The 14,572-nt window shown below is 40.0% G+C and overlaps 1 protein-coding gene and 1 long non-coding RNA gene across 6 annotated transcripts in view; one reads left to right on the forward strand and one right to left on the reverse strand.

The window, feature by feature from the left end:
* The window catches only part of C2CD3 (C2 domain containing 3 centriole elongation regulator), a 158,026-nt gene that overhangs the window by 83,618 nt on the left and 59,836 nt on the right, over positions 1-14,572 (forward strand). For all 5 annotated transcript variants that reach the window (XM_066250210.1, XM_066250213.1, XM_066250217.1 and 2 more), the window contains 6 exons: positions 639-822; positions 1,700-1,872; positions 3,142-3,265; positions 8,899-9,167; positions 9,673-9,762; positions 13,533-14,141. In XM_066250210.1, coding sequence (XP_066106307.1) covers positions 639-822; positions 1,700-1,872; positions 3,142-3,265; positions 8,899-9,167; positions 9,673-9,762; positions 13,533-14,141 — 1,449 coding nt within the window. The remainder of the gene's footprint in view (positions 1-638; positions 823-1,699; positions 1,873-3,141; positions 3,266-8,898; positions 9,168-9,672; positions 9,763-13,532; positions 14,142-14,572) is intronic.
* The window catches only part of LOC136317571 (uncharacterized), a 30,057-nt gene continuing 16,200 nt past the window's right edge, over positions 716-14,572 (reverse strand). Inside the window, exon 4 of the long non-coding RNA XR_010727895.1 lies at positions 716-848. This is a non-coding gene — a long non-coding RNA (uncharacterized lncRNA). The remainder of the gene's footprint in view (positions 849-14,572) is intronic.

The raw sequence follows: 14,572 nt of genomic DNA on the forward strand, positions 1-14,572 counted from the left end.
TTGAAATGAACAAGTTTTTTTGCCATTCTGAGCATGTCAGGAAATAACTGCCAAGGTGCTATCAGTATTAGTTTTGGGGTGCAGATAACAGTCTTGTACCCAGAATATATAAAGAACTCTTATAAGTCAATATTAAAAAGACATTCTAATTTAAAAACGGGCAGAGGCTCTGAAGACATTTCTCCAAAAACATATAAATGGTCGATAAGCACATGAAAATATCCTCAACATCATTAGTCATTTGAAGAATGAAAATCAAAACCACCACAAGGTACGACTTCATATCTACTAAGATGCTATAGTTTAAAAAAAAAGAAAAAGACTAATTGTTGGCAAAGAGGTGGAGAAATTGGAACCCTCGTTTATTGTCCACCAACAAGGGGCTTTTTCTGTATTATGGTGAGACCTTAGGTATCATACCTACTAGTGAAGTGGACCTTAAGATTCTGGCTCCAGGTCTGTGACTCACTAGTTTGTACTCTTATCTATGAAGTAGGAGTAATAATACTTGCTTTGTTTTTTATAGGAATATTGTGAGGATAAAACTGAATAATACTGGACAGTAACATACTGTCTTACTATATATAAAACACTAAATGATATGCTAGATTGTTCTGAATTGCTTTTCTTTTCCAAAGGAATCACTCTGAAGCCTTTCAGATCTACAACCACGCTCTGTGTTCCAGATCCCATCTTTAATAGTGAGCACCATCACTCTCTTCTGTTGCCAGCTGAAGTTCCAGTGCAGAGGCTTCTACTCAGTGCCTTCTCTGCACAAGCACTTGTGCCTGGAGGTGGAGTCCACTTTGAAATCTGGTGCAGGTAATGTGGAGAATCCAATCCTGTACCTAGGAAGTAAATACACAAGCATAGAGCATCTTTTCCTTAACTAGCCTAGGTTGAATTGTAAGGAAGCTTACTGCCTTATTCAGTCCCATACCATATCATACCTAAATTACTGTAATGGTCTTCTAGACTTTTTGTAATCTATTCTTCCCATCACCAGAAGAGTAGCCTTCATAATATATAAATCTACTCATGTCACAGACATTGTCAGTTTTCAGGAAAAATAATGGCATTAAAACAGGTGTTCAACCTCCTCCTTTGTATCCTCATAACCAAGAAACCAACTAAAATGACTAAGAGTATAAATCTAAAATCTAAAAGGAGAGGAAGCAGCATCAGGGACAGAACTAGGGAAGAGTAACAGCCACTTGCCAGAACCTTTTTGGAAATAGAATCTGTTAGAAATCAGGTTTGATAACTTTGTGATCTAAAAATGGGATGTTTTGAGATGATAGGTAGTATATAGGTACTAACAGATTCTCATTACCCTCCAAATATGAAGGGCTTGGGCCTGAAGCCATAGAAGAAATTGGGACTGCTCCACTTAGAACCACTTGTGCTACTGCAAGATGGATGCTTTCAGGAGGGGCTGCTCCCGAAGGTCCAGGCCAGATGCAGATACTCAAACAGAAAGCTGTGGCTAACCAGGCTTTGTCCTGAACACGGTATAATTTATGGGGGTCCACCTTCACATAATAGGCAGTAAATCCAGCCAGACAACCACAACTGTATACCATGAATACAGATCAAGCTCCAAAAATAACTAGATACTGAAAGATGATCCCTAGGGCAGACTGAATTTTTTATCTACCTAATTCTTCCAACTGACAGCTTGTGCTATTGTCACTTACAGATACTATTATCCTAATGTAAGAGACCAGATAGTCGCCAGAGGAACCTTGCCATTATCAAGGATCTGTGCCATGGTAACCATGCAGCACCGTCAGGATGTGGGACTACAGAGCTTTACTCTCCCTTTAACCTCCAGGCTTGAGAATAGGAAAGAACTGAGGAGCCAGTCATCAGGTAATTGAAGATTATTTTGTCTTTCCCTTTCAAAATCAGTATATATAAATATCTCTTTCTCTCTAAATTATTCTTCACATTTTGTAGTATTTTTTTCAGAATCTGATGAAACTGTGAGGTACCTTCTCTTAGAAAAATTAGTGGAACTATACACTGCAAATTTTACATACAATTAATAAAATTCATAGTTCCATTGACTGTATGAATGTTGTTTGTCCCATTGCACCTTTAACTTTAAGTATTTAATAAGCCCTTACAGCCTAAATCCTAAGTATATATTATATAAGTTTACTCAGAGAATCATTATTCCAAAATAACATAAGCAGATCTGAGATTGGTGGAATATAATTAGCATCAACTGGGAATTCATTGTAAGGGAGGAGACAGAATTTAAAGTTGGGAGAAATTGGTTAGAATTTGAAGTTTTTAATTAAATCCTAAGGGTTCTAGCAGGATGACCTGCCCTCCAGTACATAATAGGTAACTAATATTAACCTCCTAAATCAAGTTACTCTACAAGCTTGCTGGAGAGTATTTGCTGAAACAAAGGTTTTATTGTGCCATGATTAAGATTGAATTGTTCTTACTGATGCTCACTGATCAGCTTGTTCTGTTGTAAAGTTTCCCTGAAATGTGATGGAGGGTAGATTTGATAAAAAGATGCCATATGAAGGGTGTTTTAAGTGGTGGTGGCAGGAGAGTGATAGAAGTATAAGAGTATAAAAACTTTTCAAAAGTTTGAGAAGAAAATCTAGAACCCATCTTAAATCTGTAAAAATAACTGGGGGTTTAGAAAATCTTGAAGTTCTGCCTCTGGTAGTTATATGATCTTGGCAGGCAATTGAATCTCTGAGCCATAGATTCTTGGATATAAAGTGAAAATAGTTAACTACTGCCTGACCTGTAGTGGCACAGTGGATAATGCATCGACCTGGAATGCTGAGGTTGCCAGTTCAAAACCCCAAGCTTGCCCAGTCGAGGCACATGGGAGTTGATGCTTCCTGCTCCTCCCCTCCTATCTATCTATCTCTGCCCTCATTAAAATAAAATAAAAATAAAGCCATTTAAAAAAATAGTAACTACTATTATGTCTCTATTAATCTTACAGTACAATAATATAATGTGATTCTCTCCCTGCTAAGGCACCTTATTGTTCATCAGGATTATAGTGTTTATTCTCTCCTTCCTTCCTGCCCAGTACTTGGAGCTGGATAGAATAGAGATCCTCTAAACCACCTATTTATCTTTTTTCCCTTTGTCCTTCTTCAGGTTTACTAGATGTGGGCCTGAGGTACAGGCGTACTTCAAAGACAGCAGAGGGAGTTCTTGCTGCTCGAGTTGTCTCCATCTCAGTCCAGATTATCAGAGCCTGTGGTCTGCAAGCAGCGGCCAAGTAAGTCTCCCTTAGAAAAGCAATCCTCATACGTTTTCCACTGCAATCCACAGATACATGATGATCAGATACACAGAACTTGCTTGTGTACCATTTCCACATCATTAACCACAACTCTACTCTTTTCTCTTTTTTAAAAAATATATGAATATATTTGAATAAATCACTTGCAAACTTTGCTATTTTTAACTGTTATTACAACTTAGTTCCTTAACTTTGTCTAACAACTTTATCCTCTACTGTATTTAACGGCTTATTCCTATAGTCATACCCTACACCCTCAAAACATGCCAGGACCAATCATCACAACTCTTTTGTAATCTCATGTTCTGTCTCTGAATACCAGCCTCTTTTTTTCTTGCTTTTTCCCCTTCAAGTTTGTCCTCAATACAGAAGCCAATGATCCTATGGAAACTTAATTCAGATCTTAACACGCCTCTTCTTAAAACCTACCCATGATTTTCCATTTCATTCAAAGTAAAAGCCTGAAAAAGGCTGTAAGACCCCACATGATCTGACCCCATTGTCTTTGTGTAAGATACCTCATCTCTTCCTGCTGGTCTTTCCTCTGCGCATTCCAGCCACTGGCCCTCTTATTGCTTCCTAACACACCAAGCTCATTCTCCTCTCTGGGCCTTTGTCTTGCTGTTTTCTGTGCCTGGAACACTATATCTATATATAAACAGCTTGACCCTCTTCCTTCAGATCTTTGCTCATACTTCTCTCTACCTTGAATGTTCTTTTGTTTACTAAACAGATTCTTCAGTTTTCTTTTAAGACTTTGCAGCTTCTTTGAAGTAGCCTTTTTTTACATCATTCTACATGTAAACAGAATGGGTACTTTGTCTATTAATACCGTGGTTGCAGCACATATCACTCTGTTTAAATTATTTACATACATGAGTTTTCCCCCACTAGGCTGTGAATTCCTCTAGTCACAGACACTACCTTAATCCTCTCTGTGCGCCACCACCACATAGTATAGTTCTTGCACTTAACAGTGCTCAGTAGGAAAGAGAACTAGGTCAGCCTGACCAGGTGGTAGTACAGTGGATAGAGCGTTAACCTGGGATGCCAAGGACCTAGGTTCAAAACCCCAAGGTTGCTGGCTTGAGCGTGGAATCATAGACATAACGCCATGGTCACAGGCTTGAAGCCCAAAGCCACTAGCTCGAACAAGGGGTCACTTTCTCAGCTGGAGCCCCCCCGCCCCTTCCCGGTCAAGGCATGTATGAGAAGCAATCAATGAACATTTCAAGTCCTGCAACTACAAGTTGATGCTTATCTCTCTCCCTTCCTGTTTCTATCTCTGTCTCTCTGTCTCTTGCTAAAAAAAAAGAGAACTAGGTCATACTCCTGCTGCAGACTAATTCACTTTGGACATGAGTTCAAGAAATAAGAAGCAAGTACTTATTAACTTTTTCTGTTGTAACTTAGAATCAGATTGTTTGCCTTAAATTTCATGCTTTCTAAATAAATAATTGAACTACTGCCCATGTGAGATCTGATGCTGAGACAGCTGGTAAAATGTTCAGTCTGGTTAATATTTTTCATCACTGATTCTCCAAATAGACTTTTTCAGTAATTACCCAAGAATGTGTCAGTGTCAGTGACACCTTGGCAGTTTTTTAATCGTGTCACTCCCTCACATTAAAACTTTTGATGGTTTCCTATTGTCAGTAGCAATGATCTCCTAATTTTAAAGGTCTCCTAACTTTATTCCTATTACTAGAAAAAGTAAACTTTAACATACCCTCCAAATATATGTGTACTTAATCATGTATAAATTTATTTTTGTGTAATACTATACTAATACATTAAATACATTGTAAAATATATCAGAGTAGTAAAATGTTAACATATCAAATAACAAATATAGAAGCTTTAATATTTTTTTTGTGCCCACATAGTTTACTCTGTGAACCCCTTTGGTTGTACACAATCTATTTTAAGGACCACTGGTTCACAGGATAAGGTTCAAAATGTTCACCTTGGCATTCAAGGCCCTTCAAAATGTCTTAATCTTAATCTTGAAAGAATAGAACTTAACAAAATACCCAAGAGGGCTGAAAATTATTCTGGTCAAAGAGACCACGTGCAAAGTCATGAAGACATGAAACTCATGTCTAAAAAAGTACCTGTTCTGTGTAAGACCCAGCCAACATCAGAATTCTTCAATATAGTGTTAAATTAACTACTACATAATTGGCAGAAAAGGAGAGAGACTGAATAATAGATAAGAAATTCATTATTTCCCTTTTCTGGAGACGCATGAGGGAAGTTAGATTGGATAGCAGGCAGTTTGTTGTGAGTCCCGCTTTTGGTCTGTGCTATAGTTTTGATAAGGAAGGGCAAGAAGCCAGGCCATATCTAACACTGCATTCTTCTGATCAGTTTGGGAGAGAGAGTTCCACAGGATGTGAGACAAACCAAGGTGTAATGGAAACACAACAACACAACTACACTAGAAATTGGACCCATTGGCTTGTAGTCTCACCTCCACCTCCCACTAGCTATGCGTGATCTTAGGGTATTTTTTTTACCTCTCTGAGTGTCAGTTTCTTCATCTGAAAGTGACAATTATGAACACACCCTTCCCCCAATTTTATAAGGATTAGTATAGAAATGAACAAATATGAAGTCATTTTTATAAACTACCAACTTCTATCCCAATGTGTAGATTTTTAGGATTATTTCCAGTATATGAATAATTAATGTTATCTTTATTAGCTGGTATAATATAGTAAAATTAGAAATATGTTTTACATTGGCTTTTATTGAAGAGAGAAATTCTTGGTATTCTAAACTTACTTCTTTGAATCTTAACTCTGGTATCCAGATAGCAGGTACTCTGAAGTGATCCCTCTTTCATCAAGAGATACCAATCCTGGCCCTGGCCGGTTTGCTCAGCGGTAGAGCGTCAGCCTGGCGTGCAGAAGTCCCAGGTTTGATTCCCGGCCAGGGCACACAGGAGAAGCGCCCATCTGCTTCTCCACCCCTCCCCCTCTCCTTCCTCTCTGTCTCTCTCTTCCCCTCCCGTAGCGAGGCTCCATTGGAGCAAAGATGGCCCGGGCGCTGGGATGGCTCCTTGGCCTCTGCCCCAGGCACTAGAGTGGCTCTGGCCGCAACAGAGCGATGCCCCGGAGGGGCAGAGCATCGCCCCCTGGTGGGTGTGCTGGGTGGATCCCGGTCGGGCGCATGCGGGAGTCTGTCTGACTGTCTCTCCCCAGTTTCTAGCTTCAGAAAAATACAAAAAAAAAAAAAAATTAAAAAAAAAAGAGAGATGCCAATCCTCAGGCCCTGACTGATTGGCTCAGTGGCAGCCCAGCATGTTGAAGTCCTGGGTTCGATTCCCAGTCAGGGCACACAGGAGAAGCACCCATCTGCTTCTCCACCCTTCCCCCTCTCCTTCCTCTCTGTCTCTCTCTTCCCCTCCCGCAGCCAGGGCTCCATTGGAGCAAAGTTGGCCCGGGCGCTGAGGATGGCTCCATGGCCTCCACCTCAGGCACTAGAAGGGCTCCTTCTGCAAGGAAGCAACACCCAGATGGACAGAACATCGCCCCTGGTGGACATGCTGGGTGAATCCTGGTCGGACGCATGCGGGAGTCTGTCTGACTGCCTCCCCACTTCTAACTTCGGAAAAATACAAAAAAAAAGAGAGAGATACCAACCCCTTGCCTGACCAGTGGTGGCACAGCAGATAGGGCATCGACCTGAGATGCTGAGATCCCAAGTTGAAAATCCCAAGGTCACTGGCTTAAGCACGAGCTCATCCAGCTGGAGTGCGTGTTCATCAGCTTGAACACAGGATCACCAACTTGAGCATGGGGTCACTGGCTTGAGTATAGGATCATAGACATGACCCCATGGTCGCTGGCTTGAGCCCAAAGGTCACTGGCTCAGCTGAAATCCCCCACCCCCATCAAGGCACATATGAAAAGCAGTTAATGAACAACTAAAGTTCCACAACTACAAAATGATGTTTCTCATCTCTTCACTCTTTTTTTCTGTCTCTCTCAAGCAAAAAAAAATATTATTTTCTATTTTTTTTGTTTTTGTTGTTGTTCATTAGATACAGAGAACACACCGACAGCTGTCAGGGAACTGGAGGTTGGGGGGGGGGGGTCTAGGTGAAAAAAGGTGAAGTGTTGAAGAAAAAAACCGCATAGACACAGACAGTGATATGGTGACTACGAGAGGGAGAGTGGTGGGGGAGCTAGAGGCAGGTAGAGGGGGATAAATGGCGTGGTGACAGGAGACTTGACTTTGGGTGAATTACAAAAAAAAAAGTCGTTTCAACGCCCATAGATAGGTTCTCTGTTTGTATATATTGTCTAATGTGATTTTTAAAACATTGAGTAATTTATCCTTATTTTTTAGCCACTGCTAACATTTGTTTCCATCTTATTTTTCCTAGACATGCTATATATTTCATAGTATGCTATTATATGTACATACAGTAGTCTACTATTAATGATCATTTTGCATTTCATTAGAAATAAAATTGCTATAATTATACAAATACACACTCATCTTTAGTATCTGTTGTGTCCATATGCTGTCCTCATTTTAGCAAATAGGAAACAAATTTGAAAGAGGTTGAATAATTTGTCTGAAGTTACACTTTAAATGGTGCATCCAAGATTCAAACCAGATCTGTGTAACTTCAAATATTACCCTCTACTGAAACATAGCAAGTGTAGTAAGGAACTTAGAGGAAGAAACTCTTAAGTCTTCTTTGGGACTGTCAGGGAATGCTTCAAAAACAGGTGACATCTTTGCCTAAATGTCAATTTTATATTCTTAGGAAGTTTGGGGTAGGGCTACTATATCCACAACACAAAAGATTTGACTCTGTTAAAGTTGGGTCGATTTTATCTGTACATCATGGAACATCTGAACTGGCAAAGAGAAAAGCACCCCCTGGCATCTGAGAATTGACCTGGCACTCAGCTAGGCTTTGGTATTTTCTCCTGTTGAGCATAAACAATCTCATGAGACATCAGCATCAGACAAGGCCACTCTGTGACCATGATCAAGGGAGACAAAAATAAGACAACTTCATAATCTTGTCTAAGCATAAACCAAAACGTGATCATTAAGAAAGCCACAAAAATACCCAATATCCTCACATCCTGGCTAATGTGTCTGCTGCTGCTTTACCAATTACATCTTTAGCCTTCCTTCTAAATAAGATTCATTAAGAACACCTATCCAGAGCACAGCCCCACTTCCTTGAGTACTCACTCCTTCAGATCACCTAACATGAACCCAGTGCTGTGAGTCCTTTCTGAGGCCTTCTTACAGAGATGCCAGCACCATGATACACACAGTGTGTGTTCTTCAGTGCAGTTCAGCTGCAGCTGGTTCCTGGTAGTCTTTGGTTGAAGGGTATTGATAGTCCAATGAAGTGTCTGTGAAGTGTCACTCTGGTGAATATATGACTGTTGTCTCTTTCCCACCCCATACACATACACTCTGATAACCAGATTACTAAGAAAGCACACTGTGGCACTGCCAAAAGCCGAGGTAGGAAACATGGTGGTGACCTTATGGAAATGGTGGAGATGTTTTCTAGGCAGTCAAGCTATTTTTTGATACTTCCTTCTTCTGCCCACTCATTTTCCCTACAGGGCTTTGGCTGAGCAGGAACCCTCTCTACAGTTTAGCGCCTCAGTTGGGGTCAATGCATTTGTCACCGTTCATCTCTCCTTCCTGCCCAAGGGAGAACAGCGCCAAACCCGCCCTGTGGCCTGTACCTTCTGCCCTGAGTTCTCCCATCACGCTGAGTTCTCCTGTAACTTAGTAACCCAGCACTGCAGCGGAGAGGCCTGTCTCCTGGCAGAGCTCTTGGCGTTTGCAGAGGTCACTTTTGCCATTTATCATGAAGATACCAAGTCAGGTGAGCACCAAATGGGTCATCACAATCAGAATTAAAAGGTACTCTGTTCTGAATGGTATAACCTTCCTAGAAGATAAATGCTGAAGTATTTAGGGGTGAAGGGTCATATTCTCTGCAGCTTACTTCTGAAGGGTATAGCGAAAATCAGTAGAATATCTATTGACTGTGTGTGTGTGTTTGTGAGAGAATGTAGGCAGAAATAAATGTGTCAAGACGCTAGTGGCTGAATCTAGGTGAAGTTCACGGTAATATTCTTGAAGCCTTTCTGTATGCCTGAATTTTTGTCAAGTAAAATTATTTAAAACTACTGATATATATATATATATATGACTAATAATTTAAGTAAAAGTAATTTGAGGGGCATTTGACTGAGCAAGATGATCTCTACTGCATCTTCCAACACTGAGATTCAGTAAGCGTAAAGGGAGGGTTTTATGGATGTACTTGTAAACATCCTTTGATCAGTAGACACCAAATAATTTCTCTTTTTTGTTTGATCTGATAGCAAGTGATATAACTCGTATCCAGTCACTCAAAGATTATCTACTTGGAGTAGTAAAGGTTCCAACAAAAGAGCTGCTAATCAAGAGATCTGGTAAGGACCCTGATTATCACTTTCTAACCTCATCCTTTCCCATTCACTTTCCTACAAGACATCATCTTGTCTCACTCCTTTGCAAGATCAGCAGAAGAGCCATGGCACATGGCTCAGTTGGTTAGAGCATCGTCCCAAAGCACAGAGGTTGCCAGTTTGATCCCTGGTCAGGGCACATACAGGAACAGGCACAGATTGATGTTCTTGTCTCTCTCTCCCTTCTCTCTCTAAAGTTAATAAATTTAAAAAAAGAAAGGAAAAGAAAAAATGCAAAAAGCTATGACCCCTTAACATGCTTCTGAATTTTCCTGGGTATCTCAAAGTTTTCTCAAAAACATTTTAGGTCCTCTCCAAATCATTTCAAAGTTTTTCTAATAAAGCAGAGAAGCTCAAAACATTGTACTGTCATCTTACTCAAGGAAAGATAATGATAAGGATATTACTGCTAATAAATATAGTGATATCCATTCGATATAGCCCTTGGTAATATATTTTCTTCAATTTTGTTTGAGTCTTAGGATAACCCTGCCTGATGGGAACACAGGATCTTATTCTTGTATTTGACAGATGAGAAAACTTAGAATCACAGAGGTGATTTGCCAAAACCACACGGCTAGTGAGTGACAGTACTGGACATCAAATCCAGATTTGCCCATTCTTTTTTTTCTAAACATTCCTCTCAATGAAGAAGGAGTAAGGACATGAGACCTGAAACCTATGGACTCTTACTGATTAACATCACCCCATTAAATTTAATGTCTAAATTTTTTTTTAAAAAAAGAATAAAGACATGAGGTGATGATACTATCACCCAGACAGTTTGAAAATATTGGTCCTGGCCAGTTAGCTCAGCGGTAGAGCGTCGGCCTGGCATGCAGGAGTCCTGAGTTCGATTCCTGGCCAGGGTACACAGGCGCCCATTTGCTTCTCCACCCCTCCCCCTCTCCTTCCTCTCTGTCTCTCTCTTCCCCTCCAGCAGCGAGGCTCCATTGGAGCAAAGATGGCCCGGGCGCTGGGGATGGCTCTGTGGCCTCTGCCTCAGGCGCTAGAATGGCTCTGGATGCAACAGAGCAACGCCCCGGAGGGGCAGAGCATCGCCCCCTGGTGGGCATGCCGGTGGATCCCAGTCAGATGTATGCGGGAGTCTGTCTGACTGCCTCCGCGTTTCCAGCTTCGGAAAATGAAAAAAAAAAAAAAGAAAATATTGGTCCTGTCCTACTTATTACTTACTAGCTTAGTGACCTTTACAGAGTGACCTTGACCTTGTTTGACCCCACTTTTCTTAGCTCATAGGTAGAGACAGTTAATCCTGACAAGTCTACAGTGTAAGAAATGATTACTGTATTTTTTGCTCCATAAGATGTACTTTTTCCCCAAAAAAGTGGAAAGGAAAATGCCCATGCGTCTTATGGAGTGAAAAAGATGGTATTTTATTAAATATTTTAACATACCATTTGGTTCAGAGTATTTTTTTTCTTATTTTCCTTAAAACTTTAGGAGTGTCTTATAGTCGGGTGCGTCTTATGGAGCGAAAAATACAGTAAATAGGATAAAGTACCTAACACATAGTAAGCACTCAGTAAATATTCATTTTTCTTCTCTTGCTTATTTTACTTCCTAAGGTTATTTAATCTGGTTTCCAAAACTCTGTCACACATCCCCCAAGTTCAGTTATAAATTGAAGTGTGAGCGATACTCTTATAAATATGTAGGTGCTGTATGTCTGCCAGAGAGAAATCTGTCCAACTTGATATGGGCTTTAAATCTCACTTCTGTCACTTACTGTTCGTGATCTAGAAAAAGTCACTTCATCTTTCAGATCCAATTTTCTCATCTGTAAAAATGGAAATAGTAAGATCTACTTTGCAAGATTATGAACCATTCAGTGAAAATATACATGGGAAGGATCTTGGCACAGACCTAGGCACATAGGAAACCTCAGATTCCTTTCTTCTGAAACTTACTACAGTTTGTCAGGCAGTAGGCACCATCTAGGATATCCCATATCTATACAAATTAAATTTAACCCTTGGAAATAAAATCTTTTAGACAGTTTGGGATATATCATTTGTCTTTGTTTTTCAGAGTTATTCTAAAGTAAACATTTTATTTTTCCTTTCCTCCTCCCAATAATCTCAATTATAGAATCTCAGAGCAAAAGGAACAATCAATTAGCAATTCTTAATTGCTGAAATGGTGTGAAATTTTATATGTGCATTTGTGCAATTTTCTGGGGATAATAATAGTTTTCATTAGAGCCAGAGGGTTCTGTGATCAAAAACTAAGAACCACTAGGTTATTGGGAAAGTAATATCCAGAGAGGTGAAGTTACTAAAGCGAAGGCATAAGTTCTTAGACTGACCAAGCCAAAGGAGTCTTAGAGATCAATGTATTCAGCCTCCTCATTTCATGGATAAAACTAGGAAGGCTCAGAAAAATTAAAGGCCTTTTCTAAAAACCATAACATCTTAAGAGACCTTTGGAAATTTAATTTCAATAAGTTAAATCTTCTAATCTGTAAAGTATAATTAACAAATGAAACCTTTCTCATAAAATTGTTGTGAATATTATTATTCCAATCCACAGTCTTTTTTATATAATTGTGAAATCCAAAAAACTCAGAAAATCGGAAGTTTTTTATTAACTCTTTGAGCAGCCAAACCTGACCTCAACTGACAGACTATTTAGTCTTAATTTATGACTTATGCAACTGTCTGATTATATAAAATTTTATTGGAACACATAATGCTCATTTATTTGCATATTGTGCATGGTCACTTTCTCACTATAACAGGATAGCTAGTAGTTGCAACAGAGACCGTATGGCCCAAAGATTAAAATATTTACTGCCTGGCCTTTACAGAATAAGTTTACCAACCCATGACTTAAATGACCACTCTATTGTATATTTGTATATTTTATTTATATACAATAATGCCTTCCTAAAATATGAAAAATTCTAAATTCAGAAACAAATCTGGCCCAAAGGGTTTTAGATAAAATATTGTGAACCTATAGTAGGTGGAATGTAGGCTTTGGAACCAGCTAGAGTTGGGCTCGAATACTAGCTCTACCCCTTGGTAGCTATAACAAGTTGGGCAGCTCTGGGCTTCCATTTTCTCTTCTATAATATCTCATCTCTATCTTATCTCATTTAATTTTCAGAATTTCACAGGGTTATCAAGAAAATGAAATGAAGTAATATATATAAAACACTAGGAGAATTTCTGACACATAGTAAATCCTCAGCAGAGTAGCTGTTATTATTTTGAAATCTAGTTCCTGGTCCTTGGTAGGTATTCACTAAGTAGGAGTTGCCTTCGGGGAGGACTTCTGACTAGACTCAAGATCTCCTGTTTCTTGTCCCTTGCCTTTTTCATTGTACTCATAACATCATAATAACATTTCGTATCTTTTATAGCACTTCTCTTTGAAAGCTCTTCTAAAACCATTATCTCATTTAATGATTATAACAACTTTGTCTATAGGCAGGTAAGGAAAACAAGGCTGAGAGAAATTAGTGGTTTACCCAGACGAACCCACTAGTTTTAGGCTGAACCAAGGAATGAATTCATATCTCCTAACTCCTCGCCTTTGTTCTCCAACCTGATCTCATTGCCTTTCAGTGATCACATGAAAGAAACTGCAGTGCACTGTTGGACATATGTTTTCTATTCTGTCTTGGGCTAGGTGATGGTGACTCTGGGGTGGAGAATGGGTATAAGTCTTTTTACTTTTAAAACAATAATTGAAAATGTTTTTTCCATTAGGGATCACAGGATGGTATCCTGTTATTTTACCAGAAGATGGTACAACACCTCATGGCTTAGAGCTCATGCAGAAGATTGTAGGTGGTCTGGAGCTTTCAGTTTCCTTTACCCATCCTGGAGACAGAGAACGGGTGTTGGAAGCTGCTGAACTATTGGGCTGGAGCTTTGAGAATAACCATAACCTGAAGGATCTTGGCAAGATGGATGAAGAAGAACCAGCCACTATCACCGTCTCCACGCCAAGGCTCTGGTTGCCCATCCACTGTGTGCTGCTTGCTGGCCAGAAACGCATTAATAAGAACACATATTGTTACCTCCGCTACAAGCTATATGATCATGAAGGTTTTTGGACCCCTCTCAAGAAACCTAAGGAATCTACAAATAAAAACCAGGTCATGGTTACTTTTAAGGCATCCAAAAGAGCAGAAGTCAGTAGGGGCCCATCACTGCTTTGGTATTTGAGGGAGGAGAGATTAGAGGTTCAAGTGTGGCGGGCTTATGGCAATGACAGTGTGGAGAGGCCCCACCATACGGACAGTTGGATTGGCTCAGCCTATGTGGACCTGGCCAGACTTGGGGAGAGGACAGCAAGGACGCTAACTATCAGTGGTAAGTTAAGAACGAGCTTCAGCTCTTGTGGTTTGAGCACCTGCTCTATGATAAGCACTCAAGTGAGATACCCTCTCAGACATTATTTTATTTGATCCTCCAAGCTATCCCGTGAGATAGGTGAGAGACCCATTTTATAGTCATGAAAGTGGAGGCTCAGAGAGGTTGGGTAACTGCCTAGGATCATAGATTAGGAAGCGTTCTTCCTATTATTGTATTGTGAAATATTAATAGTAATTTAGTAATGCTGCTCATAAATAGATTTCAGAAAGAAAAAGGTTTACTGTCTGCTTTAAAAAGAGCATTACCTAGCCTGACCAGGTGGTGGTGCAGTGGATAAAGCATTGGACTGGGATGCGGAGGACCCAGGTTCGAGACCCTGAGGTCACCAGCTTGAGCACGGGATCATCTGGTTTGAGCAAGGCTCACCA

This window comes from Saccopteryx bilineata, chromosome 1 (genome assembly GCF_036850765.1).
Source record: "Saccopteryx bilineata isolate mSacBil1 chromosome 1, mSacBil1_pri_phased_curated, whole genome shotgun sequence".
NCBI classification, from domain to species: domain Eukaryota; kingdom Metazoa; phylum Chordata; class Mammalia; order Chiroptera; family Emballonuridae; genus Saccopteryx; species Saccopteryx bilineata.